The sequence below is a fragment of the Olea europaea genome, unplaced genomic scaffold, assembly GCF_002742605.1.
Source record: "Olea europaea var. sylvestris unplaced genomic scaffold, O_europaea_v1 scaffold2344, whole genome shotgun sequence".
Lineage (NCBI taxonomy): Eukaryota > Viridiplantae > Streptophyta > Magnoliopsida > Lamiales > Oleaceae > Olea > Olea europaea.
In genome coordinates, this window is record NW_019241557.1 from 71,374 (window position 1) to 93,016 (window position 21,643).

At 35.3% G+C, this 21,643-nt stretch overlaps 2 protein-coding genes across 2 annotated transcripts; one reads left to right on the forward strand and one right to left on the reverse strand.

Annotated features, from left to right (window-relative positions):
* Positions 1-10,336: 10,336 nt before the first annotated feature.
* On the forward strand, positions 10,337-15,044 carry LOC111381631 (peroxiredoxin Q, chloroplastic). Its single transcript, XM_023005429.1, has 4 exons — positions 10,337-10,689; positions 11,190-11,327; positions 12,526-12,615; positions 14,580-15,044. Exons 1-4 carry the CDS (start codon positions 10,492-10,494, stop codon positions 14,796-14,798), a joined length of 645 nt encoding a protein of 214 aa, XP_022861197.1. The 5' UTR covers positions 10,337-10,491; the 3' UTR covers positions 14,799-15,044.
* LOC111381630 (probable flavin-containing monooxygenase 1) lies at positions 14,955-17,698 on the reverse strand. The gene is made up of 5 exons (XM_023005427.1): positions 17,245-17,698; positions 16,875-17,115; positions 15,996-16,174; positions 15,566-15,915; positions 14,955-15,475 (listed from the first exon to the last, which is right to left on the reverse strand). Exons 1-5 carry the CDS (start codon positions 17,668-17,670, stop codon positions 15,133-15,135), a joined length of 1,539 nt encoding a protein of 512 aa, XP_022861195.1. The 5' UTR covers positions 17,671-17,698; the 3' UTR covers positions 14,955-15,132.
* Positions 17,699-21,643: the final 3,945 nt, after the last annotated feature.

The window sequence follows — 21,643 nt, forward strand, 5'->3', positions numbered from 1 at the left end:
AAAAAAAAAAAAAAAAAAAGGAACTTGTCACATGCCCACAAGTCCCATGCTAAACATTTACGCCTTGGTCGTGAGGCTTACTTGAATTGAACGAAGCCTCGATCGTCAAAGCTCATCCGAGAAGGGGAGTCAAGAACTAGCACTTAGCTGAAAATATGATTAAAAGGCCAACAATACAGGCAATAATCTCAATGCGAATTTTGATATATCATCAACATTAGTGTATTATGTTCTTGCGTGCACACACACTATTAATGGACAAGTCTCATAAGAAGTACAAACATCAACAGGCTTTGAGAATAAGACTTAATTATGACTTTCATTGTAACGATGGAGAATGTCAACTTATAAAATGACTAAAATGCCCCTAAAATTGTTTATGTATAAACCATTGCACAATGAAGAAAATGACTCGAACTCTTAATAAAATTGAAAAACCATCACTCAACAAATATCTCGAAAATTGAAAGAATATCTATGATCGATAAACACATCCAACTAAATGAACGTCGAAATCTGCCATCCATTTCTCTCATACAAAAATTGGCTTCACACAACACCAAAAATCGTCAAAAAAGTTTGCTGAAATTTAGAATGAAAATTAAACTGTTGGATTTGAAAAATATCATCCATTTTTTAGGTAGATATTTCGACACTAATCGTGGGAACGTTTACCAAAATCTTGCAAGAAAAAGTGTTAAGAAAAATGAATGCTAAGAAAATAAGTGAAAGAAGATGAAACAACGGTTAAAAATCGAAGAGAAGCAGAAGTAGAAGTTCTATTGTTCCAATGAAGAGAAACTCTCGGAGGAGGAGAAATCGAAGGACATCTTTCGATCTAAACAAAAAGTTTTTGTTTTAAAGCCAACAGTGATTTTTTTGCTAAAATTTTGACATGGTTCCGTATTTTTTTTTTTTTTTTTTTTTTTTTTTTTTTTTTTTTTTTTGGGGGTTTTTGGGGAAAAAAATTGACATGGTTCCCCCTTTTTTTTTTTTGGCATTTTAGATGCGGTTTTGGTGAAGTAAGATTCTAAAGAAAAAATGATTTAAGATTCCAGCGTTTTTTCAATTGAAATGTAATACATCCAATATATTTTTTTAATCACTGGGACGTTTGACCTCAAATATTCTTTCAATCCTAAGCGATTTTTAGAGAGTTAGTCTTTCTTTTACAAATTTTTAAAAGCAAAGGTTTGAGTTGGAAAACTATTGGATGATTTTCTGAAACTTTTTCAATTGTACAATGCCCAAATTTGAGGTGACCTAGGGACATTTTGTCATTTTTATGTCAATCCATAGTCATGATAAAGTCCTATTTTAAAGCTTGTTGATATTTGTGCATTTCTGGCCGTTTTTTAATACATATTTGCATCATGCATGGGTTTAGTGCACTAATTTTCAAGTTGATTGGTCAGAATCCAGATTGCGATATCATTTGTTTTGAAGCTATGTGAGACCTTTTAGTCTAAGTTATTAGTTGAGGCTCTTATTACATTAGGATTTTGAACACTTTGTTGCTTAGGGAAGCTATTGGACGAAAACAAAACTTACCATATTTCTCTCTTTGATAATTTTGTTATGCATTATTTTCTTGTATCAATTTGTATTAGTTTATATCTTCTATTTAAGGGTTGTTAGGAGGTCCTTTCCTGTATAAAAACAAATTCCCTGGTAATGAAAAGCATGAGCTCGGCATCTCCCTTTTTTTACCTTTTATCATGGTATCACAGCAATTGGAATCCTAGGGCATTATTCCTTCTGTTGACCTCGAAAAGTGTTGCCAACAGATGCCGGACCTACCCGCGCACGCAAGGTCCTACACGCTAAGACACGTGGACGGTCTGGAACAATCCTCTGTAGGGGCGTGGGAGTAGCTCAACGACGCGGGACGAGAACATTCGGAATCCGACGGGATGTTCGTAATCCGATTGTACAATAATTACCAATCGGTGTTCATGAATATGAATGTAAATATCTATTGACTTGTGTTGTGTTGTAAGACAATATTAAAGAGATAGTAAAGTGGGGTTTTTGTATTGATTCTTGCATTAGCCCTTTGATTTTATACAGAGGAAGTATTTATAGTGTTACATATGAAATGACAGCCATTAGATGAGGTGGCACGTGGCCTCATTTCCTTAATTCAAACATCCAATCCTAGGCATCATCCTTGACTTGCTAGCTTGCTGAGCATTTATTGCTTGTGCAGAATCTCATGCTAGTGATAATACTTGACATGTATACTTATGACAAACGTTCCATCAATCATCCTAACAAGATCTTTACATAGAAGATCTCTTGGGAGAAGTGATCATAGGAGATAAACCTTCATAATTCGGGGGCCTCTGCTTCAGCTTCGGATTCGGGCCTTCTGTCACTCACGTAGTACTTCTACTTTAGGGCTTTGGTTATCTTCATAGGCCTCAACATATTGGCCTCGGCTTGAAGGGCCTCGGATAAACAAACCACCTCGGCTGGAGCGCCATGTGGTTTAGATTCAATGGGTAAATTCTTTCAATTTTTACCCAATCCACTGGTTTTACTTCATTGAAGTCCGCGCATTACATAAATGACTATACTTGGACTTGGGGGACTATTGTTACGTGTTGTCATACTTGACCAACCTACGTAGGCCTATGGCCCACTGAATCTGAACCACATGGCGCTCCAATCGAGGTGGTTTGTTTATCCGAGGCCCGTTAAGCCGAGGCCAATATGCCGAGGCCTGTGAAGATAACCGAAGCCCTAAAGCGGAAGTACTACATAAGTGGCAGAAGCCTCGAATCCGAAGCTGAAGCAGAGGCCCCCGAACTATGAAGGTTCATCTCCTATGATCACTTCTCCCAAGAGATCTTCTACGTAAAGATCTTGTTAGAATGATTAATGGAACGTTTGTCATAAGTATACATGTCAAGTCTTATCACTAGCATAGGGTTCTGCACAAGCAATAAATGCGTAGCAAGCTAGCAAGTCAATGATGATGCCTAGGATTGGATGTTTGAGTTAGGGAGATGAGGCCACGTGCCACCTCATCTAAGGGCTGCCATTTCACATGTAACACTATAAATACTTCCTCTGTATAACATCAAAGGGTTAATGCAAGAATCAATATAAAAAACCACACTTTACTATCTTTTTAATATTGTCTTACAACACAACATAAGTCTATAGATATTTACATTCACATTCATGAACACCGATTGGTAATTATTGTACAATCGGATTACGAACATCCCGTTGGATTCCGAACGTTCTCGTCCCGCGTCGTTGAGCTACTCCCACGCCCTTACAGAGGATCGTTCCAGACCATCCATGTGTCTTAGCATGTAGGACCTTCGCTTACGTGTGCGCAGGTGGTTTCGGCATCTGTTGGCAACACTTTTCGGGGTCAACAGATTTTGTTACGTGTTGTCATACTTGACCAACCTACGTGGGCCTATGGCCCACTGAATCTGAACCACATGGTGCTCCAGTCGAGGTGGTTTGTTTATCCGAGGCCCTTCAAGTCGAGGCCAATATGTCGAGGCCTGTGAAGATAATCGAAGCCCTAAAGCGGAAGTACTACGTGAGTGGCAGAAGCCCCGAATCCGAAGCTGAAGCAGAGGCCCCCGAACTATGAAGGTTCATCTCCTATGATCACTTCTCCCAAGAGATCTTCTACGTAAAGATCTTGTTAGAATGATTAATGGAACGTTTGTCATAAGTATACATGTCAAGTCTTATCACTAGCATAGGGTTCTGCACAAGCAATAAATGCGTAGCAAGCTAGCAAGTCAATGATGATGCCTAGGATTGGATGTTTGAGTTAGGGAGATGAGGCCACGTGCCACCTCATCTAAGGGCTGCCATTTCACATGTAACACTATAAATACTTCCTCTGTATAACATCAAAGGGTTAATGCAAGAATCAATATAAAAAACCACACTTTACTATCTTTTTAATATTGTCTTACAACACAACATAAGTCTATAGATATTTACATTCACATTCATGAACACCGATTGGTAATTATTGTACAATCGGATTACGAACATCCCGTTGGATTCCGAACGTTCTCGTCCCGCGTCGTTGAGCTACTCCCACACCCATACAGAGGATCGTTCCAGACCGTCCACGTGTCTTAGCGTGGAAGACTTTCGCTTACGTGTGCGCGGGTGGGTCCGGCATCTGTTGACAACACTTTTCGGGGTCAACACCTTCTTTTTTTCTTTTCTTCATGGTCGAAGAGAGCCCCATCCCCGTGACTTCCAATGCTTCAAACAACAACACAAATAATAACCAATCGAATAGCATCCAATCCAATTATGATGCCTCATCACCCTATGTTCTTCATGCCTCAGACAACTTAGGCACAACATTGGTAATTTGTCTTCTCAAAGTAGATAATTATCTCACATGGCATCGTGCAATGAGGAATGCACTTCAGGCCAAAAGTAAATTTGGCTTTGTGGATGGAACTGTCTAGCGTCTATTAACTGGTTCACTAGAAGAATTGGCATGGATCAAATGCAATTCAATGGTAATCTCTTGGATTTTTAATTCTCTTCATCCTACTTTTCCATGATAGTGTAGCATATTTCATGACGGCATATGAGATGTGGAATGACCTTGAAGAACGATTTTCACAAGGCAACGCTTCTCGCATTCATCAATTGAAAATTGAGATGATGAATACCTTGCAACATGGCAAGATTGTTTTCTCATAGTACACCAAATTAAAGGGCATTTGGGATGAACTAGCACTTATTCCCAGATTCCATTATGCACTTGTGAGTCTGGAAAGGCACTCTCTATAAAAAAGGAAAAAAAAAAAAAGGTGCATCAATTTTTGATGGGTTTGAATGAAAAATATAAAGTAGTGCGCTCTCAGATCTTGAACACAGATCCATTGCCTTCGTTATCTCGTGCTTATGCCCTTGTAGTACAAGATGAGCGCCAACAACCAGTGACAGCATCAAGATCGCCTTCTGTCAAGGCAGCAACATTCCTTACTGGTGGCATCAGCAGAATCAGAGGCAACCATAAGCCCACAAGCAAGCGTGTTTCTTCTAAGCAATTTTGCGAATATTGCAAAAGATCAAACACACCCAAGATAATTGCTTTGAGTTAAATGGTTATCCGAAGTGGTGGGATAAAGGAAAGAAGTTGTCCAAACCCAAACTAGCTAATAACTCATAACACATGGAGATTTCTAAGGGCAACAATACAATACCAATCAATGGGTTGACAAATGAGCAATATGCTCAACTTATATCTATGCTCAATATTGAAAAGATTTGTGATTCTACGGTAAATTTTGCGGGTAAGGCATCTTTTTAGTCCAATATCGTAATTGAATGGATCCCAGATTCAGGTGCTTCTGACCATATGACATGCACGAAACTGTCTTTACTTCACCCAAAATCGTGCCTCATTTTTCACCAATTAAAATTCTAGATGGATCTTTCATTCCAGCTAAGTCTTATGGAGACGTTTCTCTTAGTCCTCTTGTTACCTTGAATAACGTTCTTTATATACTTTCCTTTACTTGCAATCTTATATCTATCAGCAAACTAACAAAAACTTTAAACTTTGTTGTTCATTTTTTTCCTTCATTTTGTGCCCTACAGGACTTAGCCACGAGGAAGCTGATTGGAATGGATGAATTATGAGATGGACTCTATTATTTTCGAGCAATCAAAATTCCTATGGCTACAACCAGCACCAGTACTCTTGATCTTAAACTTATTCCGTGGCATTAGCACCTTGGACATTAATCTGTTAATAAACTATCTCTTCTTAGTGATTTAGGTCTGTCTACTATTAAGTCATTTAATACATGTTGTGACTCTTGTCATCGAGCAAAACAAGCTCGAAAACCTTTTGCTGTTAGTTCAATTAAAACACACGAATCTTTTTAGTTAATTCATTATGGTGTTTGGGGACCGTATCATACCACTTCTTTATCTGGCGCTAATTATTTTTTAAGCATTGTGGGTGATTATGCTAGAGCCATTTGGGTGTATTTAATCAAAACCAAATCCAAAGTCTATATCAGGTTGATTTCCTTTATTAATATGATAACTAGACAGTTTGGTAAGACTGTGAAACATATTCGTAGTGATGATGGAACCGAATTCACGAACCATAATTTTCAACTCTTCTGTCAACAAAATGGGATTTTGACCCAATTTTCTTGTGTCTCTATGCCCCAACAAAATGGAGTAGTAGCATGTAAGCATAGGCACATACTTGAAGTGGCTAGAGCTTTGGGATTTCAGCCTAATTTACCCATCAAATTCTGGGGAGAATGCATTTTAACAGTAGTAAATTTAATAAATTACACTCCCACACCTTTGTTGTCTGGTAAGAGTCTTTATGAGTTTTTATTTTCTCGAAAGCCAAATTATTCCCATCTTCGTGTATTTGGGTGTCTTTGCTATAGTTCTGTCATTCCTTGTCCTAGAGACAAATTCCAAGAATGTACCACATCTTGCATATTTGTCGGCTACATTCATGGCCAAAAAGAGTACACGGTATATAACTTAACCACACATACAATTTTTACTTCTAGGATTTGACATTTTATGAACATACTTTTCCCTTTCAAGACAAAACTTCATCCCTTTCTCTAGATCACAGTCCATCAACAACCTCACCTCCGTTGCCTATCCTTGATCATGAACCCGGGTCATTCCCTACAAATTCCACCATCATTCGCAACCAAGATATCACGAATTCTGATCATTCCATAGACATGTTGACTAACACTCCAAGTCCTGTTCAACATCTCATCTTCCCAGCACAACTTCCCCTACGTGAAAGAAGATTACCAGCTCGCTTTCATGGCTTTCATGTTGACTTACCGCGAAATAATAATCCTTCTTCCACCACTTCCAACAATGCTTCCTCAGTACATCTTACCCATTGATTAATTTTCTCTCATATTCAAAATTCTCTTCACCACATACTAGTTTCCTTGTGGTCATCACTCAAAATGATGAGCTGAAAACATATAAATAGGCCATTAAAGATCTTCATTGGCAGGAAGCAATGAAAAAGGAATTAGAAGCACTTAAGCAAAACCATACATGGACTTTAGAGCGTTTGCCTCATGGTAAGGCCATTGGATCGCGATGGGTTTACAACATTAAATATCATTCTGATGGGATGGTTGAGCTGTACAGGGCTCGCTTTGCCAAGGAATATACACAAGTTGAAGGGCTTGATTATAATGAAGCTTTTGCATCCGTTGCCGAACTTACCACAGTAAGAACTTTATTAGCTATGGCAGTTGTCAAGTCATGGGCATTACACCAACTTGATGTTCATAATGCATTTTTGCATGGCGACCTTGATGAGGACGTTTACATGATGTTGCTTCTTGGGTACTTATCCTCTGTCGACAACTGTATGTGTCACCTCCGTAAATGCCTTTATGGTTTGAAGCTGACATCTCGCCAATGGTATGCCAAATTTTCCAGTACTATCCTTCACTTAGGTTTTACCTAATCCAAGGTAGACACTTCTTTCTTTTTGCATCGCAAGGGCAACATTTTTACTGCTTTGCTTGTATATGTGAATGATGTCATTATTGCTAGCAACAACAATACACACACTACTGCCCTTAAAGAATATTTGGACACCTGGTTTCATATTAAAGATTTGGGTCCTCTTAAATATTTCCTTGGATTAGAGGTTGCTCGATCTCCTGATGGCATAGTCTTTTCTCAACGTAAATATTGCTTGGATATCCTGTAGGAGGTGCCAAACCTGCATAATTTCCTATGGACCAAAATCACAAATTAGCTTTAGATGCTAGCACTCCCCTTGATGATCCAAGTACTTATCGTCGGCTAGTTGGAAGACTCATTTACCTGACTATCACCAGATCGGAGATTTGCTATTCAGTCCATGTTCTTTCTCAGTTCATGACTTAAACCTAGACATGGACATTGGATGGCAGCCCTTCGAGTCTTGCGTTACCTAAAATCTACTCCTGGCCAAGGTTTTTTTCTTCCCTCCAAGTTCGACCTTCATCTTTATGCCTATTGTGATTCAGACTTGATTGGGTGTCCCCTTACGTGTCTTCCTTGGCAGTTCTCCCATCTCTTGGAAAACTGAGAAGCAAACTACATTATCTCGTTCTTATGTTGAGGTTGAATATCGCTCTATGGCTACTACTGCTTGTGAACTCATTTGGCTTCGCACCTTGCTTAATGATTTGATGATTCCTCATCCTTTACTGGCTCAACTCCATTGTGACAATCGTGCTACCATACATATTACTGCTAATCCTATTTATCATGAGCACACGAAACATATCGAGATCGATTGTCACTTCATTCGTGATTGCATTAAATCGACTCGATCACTACGTCACATGTTCTTTATGATTTCTAGTTGGCTGGCATCTTCACCAAAGCATTGGGTAGTAATCAGTTTCATTTCTTTGTTGGCAAGTTGGGCATTCGTAATCTCCATGCTCCTACTTGAGGGGCGTATAGGACAAAAACAGAACTTACCAAGTTTGAACAAAATCAGATAGGTATTTAGACAAGTTTAGATTGCCATATTGGACAAAATCAGATTGCCATATTTCTCTCTTTGATATTCTTGTTATGCATTATTTTCTAATATCAATTTGTATCAGTTTATATCTTCTATCAAAGGATTGTTAGGAGGTCATTTCCTGTATAAAAAGAGATTTGCTGATAATGAAAAACGTGAGCTTGGCATCTCCCTTTTACCTTTTATTAGAAGCCTTGGTGGACTAGGCATTTTCTGGCCCAATATTCAAAGACGTGGGGATGTGATGGGCCTTTCATGACTGACGTGGAATCAAGTAAACCATAAGACATACATTTTCCCTTCATGTTAAATGTAGTATTTATAGTAAAAATTAGGTCAAAGGCACTTTTTAGACCTTTCATATTCTTAGACACCTCTTGCCTTCGAATTGGTGATTGGAGAGGCTGTTATGAATCAAGAACTCTGAGTTGTATTTACTTTGCACTTTTTTACAGCTCTAGAATATGTGGCAAAGTACTCCTATCATGTGACAAAAAAATATTTTATTATTCCATTTTCGAGACAATTATTATAAAGTAACACATTTTGTGCTTTGCTAATTTTTCATCAACTTTCTACTAGACAAATTGTTTCACCACTTGTTACATTTTTAGGATGAAGATAAGACTCGTTTTGTTTTTCCTAATTAGGAGGTCGATGGAGAGTAAACATCCCCAGTCTTTCCCTTTTAGTGAAGCAAAATAATTTTAAAACCCATAAAACAATTTTCAATTTTCATTATTGTTTTTTTTCGTTGATCAAAATTTGGAAGGACTATTATTTCCTTTTTTACTGTCCATGTGACACAAATTACATCCTGAAGGACGAAGGATGAAACTGTTAATTTTTTTTACAATGATTCCTATTATTGGTCTATAAATTTATTATTTTATTTTTGTAACAAGAAATATAGTAAATTCACTAAGTTTAAAATATATATTATCTCGTAATATATAAGTATAAAATTATTATGTTTTACAAAATATTCAAATTCATTGAAGAAATGTCATAAAACAATATTTATTTCATTTTATTTTCTTTATATATGTCGAATCTAATAGAAAATTAACTTTAGTTGAAAACATTATGAAGTTCAGTGATTACTAGGAAGCATTTTAATGTTCTGTGAGTAAAGCGTGATAGAATTATAAATTTAATAACTAGTGAAATATGGTGAGCGAGTGATGAAGTGCTACGTGTTAAGTTTAATATCTACTTGAAAGTATTTTAAAGCTTAATGACTTTTGAAACATGGTGGTGAGCGATGTAATTCAAAGTGTTAAAGTTCAGACCACCCGAAAATATTTAAAGTTTAGTGAATAAAACGTAATGGAAGTATAAGTTTAGTGACTAATCAATTCTAATTTGTTAGCAAATAGTAAGATTATTTTTTATTTATTTTAGATTTTCACTAGGAAGCATTTTAATGTTATGTGAGTAAAGTATGACGAAACTATAAGTTCAATGATTAGTAAAATATGGTGAGTGAGTGATGAAATACAACTAGTTAAAGTTTAATGGAAACTATGAAGTATTTTAAAGTTCAATGACTTATGAAATATAGGGACGAGTGATGTAGTGCAATGTGTTAAAGTTTATACAACTCGAAATCATTTTAAAATTCAGTAAATAAAGTGTGTTGGACTTATGAATCTAGTGATTAATCAAATATATAATTCATCGACAAATGGTAAAATTACTTTTTATTTATTTACATTTTCAATAAAAATGCTTGAAAGCAATCTCTATAACCATGCGTACCTCGTAATCGGATGTTAAGGTCAGCAATCATCCACGCACCAAACAAAAGCTATCTCAATTTCCCAACTAGACCAGACCACCTGATTCTCATCAATCTTCCTTATCCTTCTTCCTAAAAACACCATTCTACAGCTATCTTTGTGCAACAATTATAAGTAAATTTAGAAAAAGCATTTAAAATGGCTTCATTTTCTCTCCCTACCAATCAAGCTCTTCCTTCTCTGCTCCATTCTCATATCCCAAAAGCTACATTCTTTCAAAACCACTCTCTTCTTCCCAAATCTTCACAATCGCAATTTCATGGCCTCAAGCTCTCTAATTCATCCCCTGTTTCAATCCCATCTTCTTCTTATGTGAAGGGTTCAATTGTTGCCAAGGTACATTTATTTAATTAATTGCAGCTTTTCTTTAATTTCTGTACTGGGATTTTCGAATTCTAGTTCAAGAAAGATTTAATTCCGAATTGTATAAGCTTAATTTGAATTAGAAGTAAGTACAATAAAATATAGAGTTCTACTGGTCAACCTCTGTTAATAAGAATTTCCCAATTCTTATATGTTTGTTATAGTTTCGATATTCAATCGGCGTGGGATTTAGCTCAACACTCCTGGGCTGGTTTGAGCAAACTAATCTTGAAATTTGATTGGTCTTTGGAGCTTTAGACAGTCCAAATTGCTCATTTAAACTTAATGTAGTCAAATTCCATCTTAAATTTCAACCTTGTTAATAGGAATAGCGCCCTTATATATATTAGTTGACATGGGATTTAAGTAATTTTCAGGAGAAATGATTAGAAGAAAATGATCATATCTTATATTCTGAGAATTGATAAAAGTCATTGTTTATGCAATGGGATTCTTGGTTTTCAACTTTGAAGATTACAGAAGGTTCATTGGCACCAGCATTTACATTGAAAGATCAAGATGGTAAAACTGTGAGCCTTTCTAAGTTCAAAGGCAAGCCTGTGGTTGTTTATTTCTACCCTGCTGATGAAACCCCTGGTTGTACCAAACAGGTAAATTTGTTATTTCTAAGAATTTCCTTGTCCACTTAAGAATGTACATTGAAAATTTAATCTCTTCTGATTATGTGAATAAAACACTACCATTGAGCACTACATCAAAATATATCGTGATTTATCGGAAGGCATCAAAATCAAAATTTGTAAGTGTCTGCAGCCTTCATAATTAGTGGGTTTTTAATCTTTTTCAAATCAAAATCTAAGGAGGAGTTTTTTGGTTCTTACCCAAACTTAGGTGGAGGTTTGGCATGTTCCTCAAGTGAAGATTAGGTAATAAATAAGTACAATAGGGAGGGGAACAACGTTACCTCCAGAACTACAACTAGAGTATATTTCTAAGTTTGCTTGAAAAATTAAGTGATTAGACATTCGTCTTTATATTTGAATACATTTTGGGTCCAAAAAATAAATATTGGGCGAATGTTAGGAAGATGTCTGCAAACATTACAAAAACCTGAATGAGCAGCTAGAACATTTCTCTCTTTTCCTAATAGCTGTTCCATAGTATCACAAGTATCATCAAAAATGAAATTGATGAAATTAGGATAGACCTTTAGCTAGAAATTGATTTTGGCCCTTTACAAAAGGAATTTGGTTTTTAATGAATACGATCTCTTTCCTACTTGTAATATGATGGACGTGAATTCCACATTTAGAAGAAATGAAAAGTATCTGGTTTCGTGTACTTGCTAATAGGAGCCTCCCATTTGTATTTTCTTCATCCCAAATTTGTGTGAGCCATAGATTATCTTGAGGTTGGGATGCTAAGTGAGGTTTTTCCTAATACGTACGTTTTTGGGTGTAATGAGGTTTGGTTCTGTGATATTATGTGATTGTAACTATTGGATAAACATTCCCGACATTGACTTGTTTTTGTGCATCAGATTAGTTTAATTTACTCAGAAATGTCTACTACGAAGTTAAGAAAATGAAATGAGACTGGTTCTTAGCAGCAAGTGAAAAAGAATGTGGTTCTTGTATTAACTCAATGATGATTACTTGCACTAATTCGTAATATGTATCAAATTCCAAGATTCTCACTGCATATCCCTTTGGATGCTGGGCCATACTGTATAATTTATACACTCTTACCTAGCATGCCACTTTATAATTTATATACTTTAATCTAGCAATTACTATGCCAAACTTTATGAATGACAGAAAGTTCCAAATGTTTTGACCATTCTTACAGGCATGTGCATTCAGGGATTCTTATGAAAAATTCAAGAAAGCCGGAGCCGAGGTTATTGGAATAAGTGGGGATGATCCAGTATCCCACAAGGTACTAAATTTTCACCTTGTTGGATAGAATCATGATTCTTTATCTAGTCTTAAAGCATATATGTCTGGGTTATGTTCACAATATTTACAGCGCACAACTAAAATTAATAGTTAATTGGTAAGTTGTCGGCGAAGTCCGCAAGCGTATGAGATCATTAATAATTAATAATGTAGTGAATAAAAGTATCGTCCTGTGAGGAATAAATCTGAAAGTGAATAGTATTAATCAGTTTATCAAATTCAGATATAACCGTAACACAATAGAGATTTGTTTGTTTGTATCTAAATTATCCTACTAATTATCTAAAAATATTTTGAATTTAATATGAGATGTATGTGTTGGAATTCCCATTCCACCTATTACTATCATGTTTTCAATTTTCAATCTATGTAATCTAGATTGATTTGTGTAGTCTTGAAAATCGATAATCCAATTTAACTATGTCTCTCAGGGTAAGTTAAACATATTCTAAGCACAGTCCAATCATATTCTTATTTCGAATTCATGTGCAAAGTAGTGCATTAAATCTCATTTATGTTATTCTTAATATATATTGCCCATATGTTGAAATTGCAAAGTTCTAAACCTATCATGAATCTCCTGAAAATATGATAAGCAACTAATTATTTAAATTGTGCATGAGCATTTAAATAATTCAACAAGACATACAAGATCAATAAAGAACACTAATTAACTAAACTACTTGGTCTTTGAAGTGAAAATAATCAAATAATGAGGTTTATCTTCATCCAACACAAAAAAATTTAGCCTAACATATTTCTAATGATAATACAACTACAAGAATAATGAAAACGGTTTCACTACAGGATTTGTGAATGAATGCTGGGCTTGGCCTCTAGAATGGAGTGAGCTGCATGCAGGGAGAAATATATGTAGATACAAGAAATACATGGAATCAATTTCTCGTTCTTGATCTTCAATCCTAAGCTTTGATTCTTTAATTTCGTGATGTTTCTTGCCTTCAAATCTGTGCTAGATTTGTTCTTTTCGTTGAATTATGGCAGACTGGTCTTCTTTTATTGTAAGATGTGTATGGATTTTATGAAACAAGAGAGGTTTGAGAGATTTTTTCAATGGTCGCCCACATTCTGCACTTAAGGAGGCCGAAATTAGGTCAAGAGTCACTTCAAAAGTCCTTTACATAAAGAGTTTTAATCTAATAAAGAAACAGTCCCTTTAGTCAGAACCGCATGGGCCTAGTCCTTGCGGTAGCACCACTTCCTTACTCTACTCTCAGGTTGGTTAAATTAAAGGGTTGCGATCAGAGGAGGTTTACCCCATGCGATAAGTTCTGAAATTATGCACGTTGGTCGTCAGGTTTCTTCCTTTTGTTCAATTCAATTCATTTCATTTCTTTGTGAAATCTTGGCCCTCTTCCAATTATAACCAATTCATTCTCTGTAGTCTCCAATAATCCTTCTTTGGTTCAAATCAACTGAAATCCCTGAAATTTGGAAATCATTTCTTTTCGCCGGTTTTCGTTTCTTTCTTCCAAATTTACGTCCAATCATCAAGTTCTACTTAACAAACTATGTATACAAGAGATTAGGCCATTATTCATCAAAAGTACTCCCAAATATTCATATTTAATGGCCTAAAATGCACTTATCAGTTAGAACCATAAATTGCCAATGAAAAGTCACAAATGGCGGTTAATTTTTCCATTCTGAATTGACAGATACCAGATATGATTTTTCAATTCCCCTGCATACTACTGATTGATAGTAACAGGATGCATATTTGACACTTTTTGATATTGAGTACATGACTTTAGTAGCACAGGCAAGTTCAAAAAGAAGACCAATATTGCATTTTTTTGCAAATAATTATTTGATTTAGTTATCAATTTTGTATTAAATGAATAGTTTTAGAATTATGCTCCACACATTCCTACCATGTTATAACTGACTGACGTGCTCACATTGATGTGTGATGTGTTGTAGGCCTTTAAACAGAAATACAAGCTTCCATTTACATTGCTGAGTGATGAGAGTAACAAAGTAAGAAAAGAGTGGGGCGTCCCATCAGACCTATTTGGCGCTTTGCCTGGAAGGCAAACTTATGTTCTCGATAAGAATGGAGTAGTTCGACTTATCTACAACAATCAGTTCCAACCTGAGAAGCATATCGATGAAACCTTGAAGTTTCTTCAAAGTGCTTAACTATTATTCTGGATTACTTTTCTGATACCCTTGGCTATGAATCTCTCTCTCTTGTAACTAGTTTTCTGTAAAGAGGATTGAACCTCAATTTGTAACTGGGTAGTGTGTTGTATTTTAGTGCTATTTAAGGCGTATTGTTCGAATGGGAAGAACAGAGAGTTCCTTAACAAGTACACTCGATTTATTCGTGAAAACAAAATTTCAATTTCTAGTACATTATATATGAAATTTGCCCCCATTATTCCATTTATTTTGTAGTAAAATAAATATATCAGACAACAAATAAAGTTAGCATGCACGGGCGACAGTGTAGAGTCGAGCAAGTATTATTCTTTCATTTTTTGTCTTTGTAATCTTGGCTGTTGTAAGGGCTAAAAGCTTCAGCAAGCCAGTTGTTCTTCCTCCATGACGTCCATCCCATTTCTTCACAGATTTCGTCGCTATGATTTATGCTAAAAGTCGAAATGCAGCTTCTCTTGAAGAATCTTGTTGTTTTCTTCATAATTTCCATCTCTTTGGTTGTTTCTTCAAGCATTTTCTCCACACTCGGGAGCTTAAATTGATCGTCTACAAGTCGAGATAGCCATTTGCAGCGTATCTCTGCCGTGTGGAGATTTGAAACGCTCTCGACATAACCCACAAATGCCATGTTAGGAATTAATGGATTGATTGTACCCCTGTCGATATAGAGAAAGATTATAATGCATTAGTGTTGTTAATTTGATGAGGAAACGAAATGGCTGTTTTGAGATTGTGTTATATGATACCTATATAAGGGCATCATTCCAGAGGGGAATTCGAGCAGACAGCGGAAGGGCTCCGGAATTATAGTTTTGAGTTTTTTCTTGCCATCAAAACCAGTGGCAAGAACCACCACATCGGCATCCAATTTGGTTCCATCGTCGAATTCAACTCCTCCTTCCCAAAACCACCATTTTGAAGCTCGTTTGAAGTGAATATTTCCCTTATCAGCCTCCGCAAAGAAATTCTCAGGCAAGATAGCCATTTGACAAGACGCGTAGTCTTCCTCAAAAGGGTGTTCAGGTTTCAATCCATACTTCTCCAAGGGAAGTTTCCATGTCAAATAGGACTCGATCATCTTCGATGCCGCCCGTCTCTGTCGTTAGTAAAACCATAATAAATAAGAAATAATCGGCTCGACCTCTCTTATCTTAGTAAAAAGCCAGAGAGAGTTACCAGAGGAGACATCAAGTGGCAAAGGAGGCACCTAAGGAATCCTTGATTCGGTCTTTCATGTAGAAATTGGGATGCTCTCGTTGAATAGAACATGTAAAATGGCAAACCCCATATAGAGTAATGAGGAACAGTCCAATGTAAGGTTCGCGCCACCATCGTGCAAGGTTTGCCTTGTGGACCTACAAATGTACCACAACAATTAATTAGCAGCCGGGCTCCAAAGAAAAACTTACCAAAGCCAAGTATATATATTGCGAAAATTTTTATAACTACTCAAAGCTTAAGAAATTAATTTTGTCTAACATAGCCAAAGACCACATCGTCATATGCTGAATATTATTAGCCACCGGCAGTATAAGTTGACCCTAATTGACCCAGCTTTTTTCCCATATAAATCGTTAAAGAATTGCTTTAACTAAATATGGAAAGTTGACAGACCATCAGGCAAGAAATTACTCAGAAAAGAAACAAATGCAGTGTCAACCCATAAAATAATAGTATAGATGTGTTTGGGGTTTGCTAGGAAGAATTAATTAACTAATCTTCCCACTTAGCATTTAGTCCAACTATCTGTCCACACTTTCTTAAAAAATCGTGTGAGAGCCATTCGACTAGGTATCGTCTTTACACAACTAAATTTTACGGTCAACTCCCTTCTTTACACAACTAAATTTCCGTATCGATAACCCTAAATCCCACCCCCAACCTCTATTATAAGTTTTGAGGTTCCATCTCAATAGTCTAAGCCCTTATATAATAATTATTGTTTCGATAGTTGCAGCTTACCTTTAACACACTTTAGTGTGTGTGTATTTGTATGTATTGTGTATTTGCGTGTGTTTGTGCGTATGTGTGTGTGTATTCGTGTACTGTAATTACCTTGGTTTGCCTCTGCACATTCGACTGCTAAATCAATGGCAGATTTTTTGTAGCCGAAGATTACGACCTTCTTGTCTTTGAGCAATTCTGTAGATTCTTCTTCGTTGAGCTTGCAATAATCAAGAGTATGCAAAACTTTTCCTTGAAACACTTGAGGGCCTTTGTTCTGTGGGAATTTGGGTATCATCGGGATATCGCCATATTTTCCGGTGCAGATCACCAGAAACTCAAATGCATACCACTGCAAAAGTCATCAAATTAATGCACAAAACTAAAATTAATCATAAGTTTCTTTTTACTTATAATTAATGCTTGTGAATGCATGCATATGCATTCAAACATAAATCAAATAATTTTTCCATGCAAGTACCTGAATGGTTTGGGAATTATTGGTCTGCACACCAACTTCCCAGACCGGTTTTCCAGGCAAGGGGCTTCCATATTCATCAGATTTCGAATCCCAGTCACCTTTGAACCGGATTTCGACCGCCTTTGTGTTAAATTTTACAAATTTAAGCACATCAAAATGCTCAGCATAAGAGTACAGGTAATCGAGAATTTCCCCGGAATACGGGAAACTCGAATTGTCTCTTTGTTCCCAAGGAAAATCAGAGAATTCATAGTCACAACGAGGGGTTTGGAGTTTTGTAGACCTATAAGAACAATGTCTCCAAACTCCACCAAGGGAGTCGGTGGCTTCGAACACGACCGGCTCGTGTTTCGAGAGCTGTTTGGCGGCTGCTACACCACTAATGCCACCACCGATAATGCCAATCTTCTTGGAGTATTCAGCCATAATTTTATGTGCTCAAGGTTTACTTGATAATAAGATGATGGATGATGGATTTTGAACGTAGGAAACCCAGAGTATTTATAGATATATTGCATGGCAAGTCGGCCCCGTTAATAGCACGTGAATTGACAAAATGAGGCCTATGCTAGAAGAATAAGAAAATGCGTTTTATTCATTTCTTCAACACTAATTGTCGATGACCGTTCCTTGATTTTCAATTTTTTGTTTTATAAAACTAATTAATGGGAATTAGCTAGTAATTATATTCTTATAGAATGGAAATTTCGTTCAAATGAACATAGTGGTTCATAAACTTCGGTGCAACTTCAATTGTTCTTCTTAAAACAAAATTTAGAGTCCAAATTCAGATTATGATTAAATTACTCAAACTTTCTTTAATTCGTACATTTTAATAAATATTAATTTAAGTTGTACATATATATTGTATATCTCATTTAGGTTGCATTTAATGCATCGAATTTAACTTACTAAGGAATTTAGTTATATAGATGGTACTAGTAATTATTATTTTATTTTTCATCTAAAGAAATATCATGTCCATGCTCCATGATTCATAATGCAAATGATATATATCTAAAAGAATTCATTACAATTTTACGTTGAATTTTTTTATACAATTTTATATATTATGAGCCAAATACAACCTTATAAGATGATTTGATCCGTTCATTTGACTCTAGTCAGCCATGAAAATAGATATACAAGAGAACCTTACGCTTGTAATTTCTCATAGTTATTCTTTTACTACTACACAAAAATGAAAATTTTGATTATTCATCATAGAAATTCTTGTATTCTAGTATACGTATTCATTTTAACTAAAAGCGACAATTCATTGTGGGAATATACCAGTGTCTCTCCATTTCCACATAGAAAGGAAGAGAAAGAGAGAGTGGCAAATATGCATGAACCTCTCATTCTCATTTGGTTGTGATGGCTTAGCTAGTTTTAGGCAGCCAATGAGATGGAAATAGAAAAAATCACAAAAAACTAGAGATAAAAAGAAAGAAAAGGAAAAAGGAAACACCCAAGAAAAGAAGGCGAAACTCTAAGGAAATGAAATAAAAAGTTTGTCAGTAGGCATGATATGGAAATGGAAGAGTGTACGCTTCATTCTTGTCGAATTCAAGATTTTCTCTTGCCATCTAATGAAATTACCACTAATATGCTGCTTTTTGTTAAACAAGTCAGGATTCATTTTTCCATTAATCTGAACATAGTATAAATATTCAAACTTCAATTTACATCTTTAAAAGACTAATATTATTGAGAGGAGTAGTTCAATATCTTATATGTTTAGTTATTTATTTTTATCGATATCTAGTGTATGATTTACTCATTATCGTTCCCTGTAAGATAATAGCTTATCCGAGACGACCAATTTTAAATTTCATTTACTCATTTGAATTTGTTGGACTCTGACATGATATTAAGATTTGAAGTTTCATTTTACAAGATCAACCTTTTTAGTAAGAGTAGTTCAAGCCTCAAGAACTGTATTAATTATTTACTTTATAACCATATCCCACAACAATAAATAGGTCAAATGTTTGGAATTTTCCTATGTAGTTATGTTTCAGCAAAATTGCCAGGAAATTGTCGAAGCATTTCTTTTAATTATTTTTTACCTCGACCTCGTGAAAAAAATGATGATTCTTGTAATTTCTCTTTTCAAAACAAAAATAATTTCAAAAGGGTATATTGTTAGACTAACAAATGGTGAGCTCAAAACAAAACCTGTCTCATTTTAAATGTTGCAAACTACATAATCAAATAAGAGTTTATACAAATTCACACACATTAATATTAGCACATTAATTCAAACTATTCAATTCTATTAATTCTAGAGTTTGGACTTTGACTTGTGGCCTTCAATATAAACACTATGACTCCTGAGATGAAATTAAAATTCTGGTCAACACTTTGAAATTGTACAAAGTCAAACATGCGTACACTCTGATTAACCTATGCACTTGAGAGTGAAATTTACATCAATATTATAAAATGTAAATTAGGTTATAAAAGAAGACGAGTAAGCCAATAGTTTAATTTATATTAATTAATTGTTCCAAGTTTTCATATGAAATTTCACTATCAACAAGTTGTTGAACTTGCAGCAGCTAGTTTTATTTTTAAATAATCTTTATCTTGATACCGTGGGCGTGTATGTGGGTACATGTCTTTTGGTGGTTTATTATATTATAATTTAAAGAAAGACTTTGTACATAAGAAGCAAAACTCACGAGTTGTGATACATGCTTAGCATTATGGCCCGCGGACATTGATTATGTGCAACAAAATATTACATGCAACGTATGACAAATGATCATATACATCTTATTTCTTTTGCTCTTTAGTTTTCAATTCTAGTTGTCAGATTTCACATCCTAAACTTGTATTTCCTTTTTGTTTTCAGCATTAATAAATTCTGGGATTCTTAGAAATGAAAAAGGCGAGCTTATTCACAACATTCCGTCGAACATTTTTTTTTTTTTGGGATGAAAAATATCAAATATCGTTAATTCATGTCTTTGCAAACTGTGGACCAAATAAAAATTGGATTACAATATTTTTCAACGCAATTCTCTTTGACTTGACTAAAAAAGTTGTACCACTAATCTTGCTTAAACTTCATCGGTTTCTAGATCTTATAATGAATTTCGTGAAAAATCATAGCTCTGATTCTATTACAAATACTACGTAGATTGAGAGAGAAAGCAGTCAATAGACAGTGCAAAATGAGGAAAAATTGCTGCGGACCTCAAAAAACATTCAAAAGTTTTACTAGTTGGCATGCATGACCATGTAAACTGGGGTCTTGCTACCGAGCCACGCCGTGGTCTCTACACAAACACTTTATGACAAGCTTGTACTAATTAATATTATTACCAAGAATAATTAATATATATATATATATATATATATATATATATATATATATATATATACACACACACACACATATATTTTTTATGAAGTTGATAAAATGTGTAGTTAAATGTTGGAAAATAATGTTTGCACACAGAGGAATGGAGAAGAAAACAAAGTAGAAATAACAAGAAGATGAAAATGAAGATGAAGAAGGTTCGAAAACGTAATCGTTGTTCTCAAACTATATTTGTCCCCTCTTGGATTGAAATTTAGTGCTTATAGAGTTTTGGCAAATGGTTTACAGGATTATCAAGTATTGTCAAGGATTTAACATTTAAACACTTGGTGTAATCTTTCAAAACTCGAGAATGCAAAATATTGAATACGATAGAGAGAAATCTTTTGCTCTTTTGTGGAATTAAATTATGATCACAATATTGATGTCTCTTGAGTGTTATAGACCTCAACAAGTCTACATGAAGTAGTGCCAAAACAAGATGAAAGGTCATCTGAAATTCAAACAAAAGGCCCCCAACAACTATAAAATTGTTATATGTAGCTCCATAGAACAAACCTATGCAGCTGCATAGATCATTTCGTGGCAGGGCCATGTCCTTGCAAATTGACATGGGACCGCAAGCCTATTTGGCCTATATAAGCGGTCACATAGGCCATTTTTGGGTATCAAGTTTTGGTTTTTTGTTCCACACTTGTTTGATTGACTTTTGAACAAACAATATACAACATTAGAAAGTTATAAATTCTATTGACTTTTACCTTTTTTTAATCAATATTTCAAGTTACACCAAATAGTATCTTATTAATTTCAATTCAACAAGTCAATCGGACTATTTCATTCAGCAAAACAGAAATAGCAACACCTTCCCATGAACATTTGATTGTATATAAAGTGGAACTTCAATATGTAGCCTCCATTTTAGGAAGAATTTATGAATGGTTTGATTTACAGATATATAGAAATGAGTGGTGAGCAAGGTTATAATAATAAGGTTCCAATGAATATGTGTTTGAAATTAAATAAAATTTGACTATTTATAAAGAGATTGTACAGTCATTTACCAAA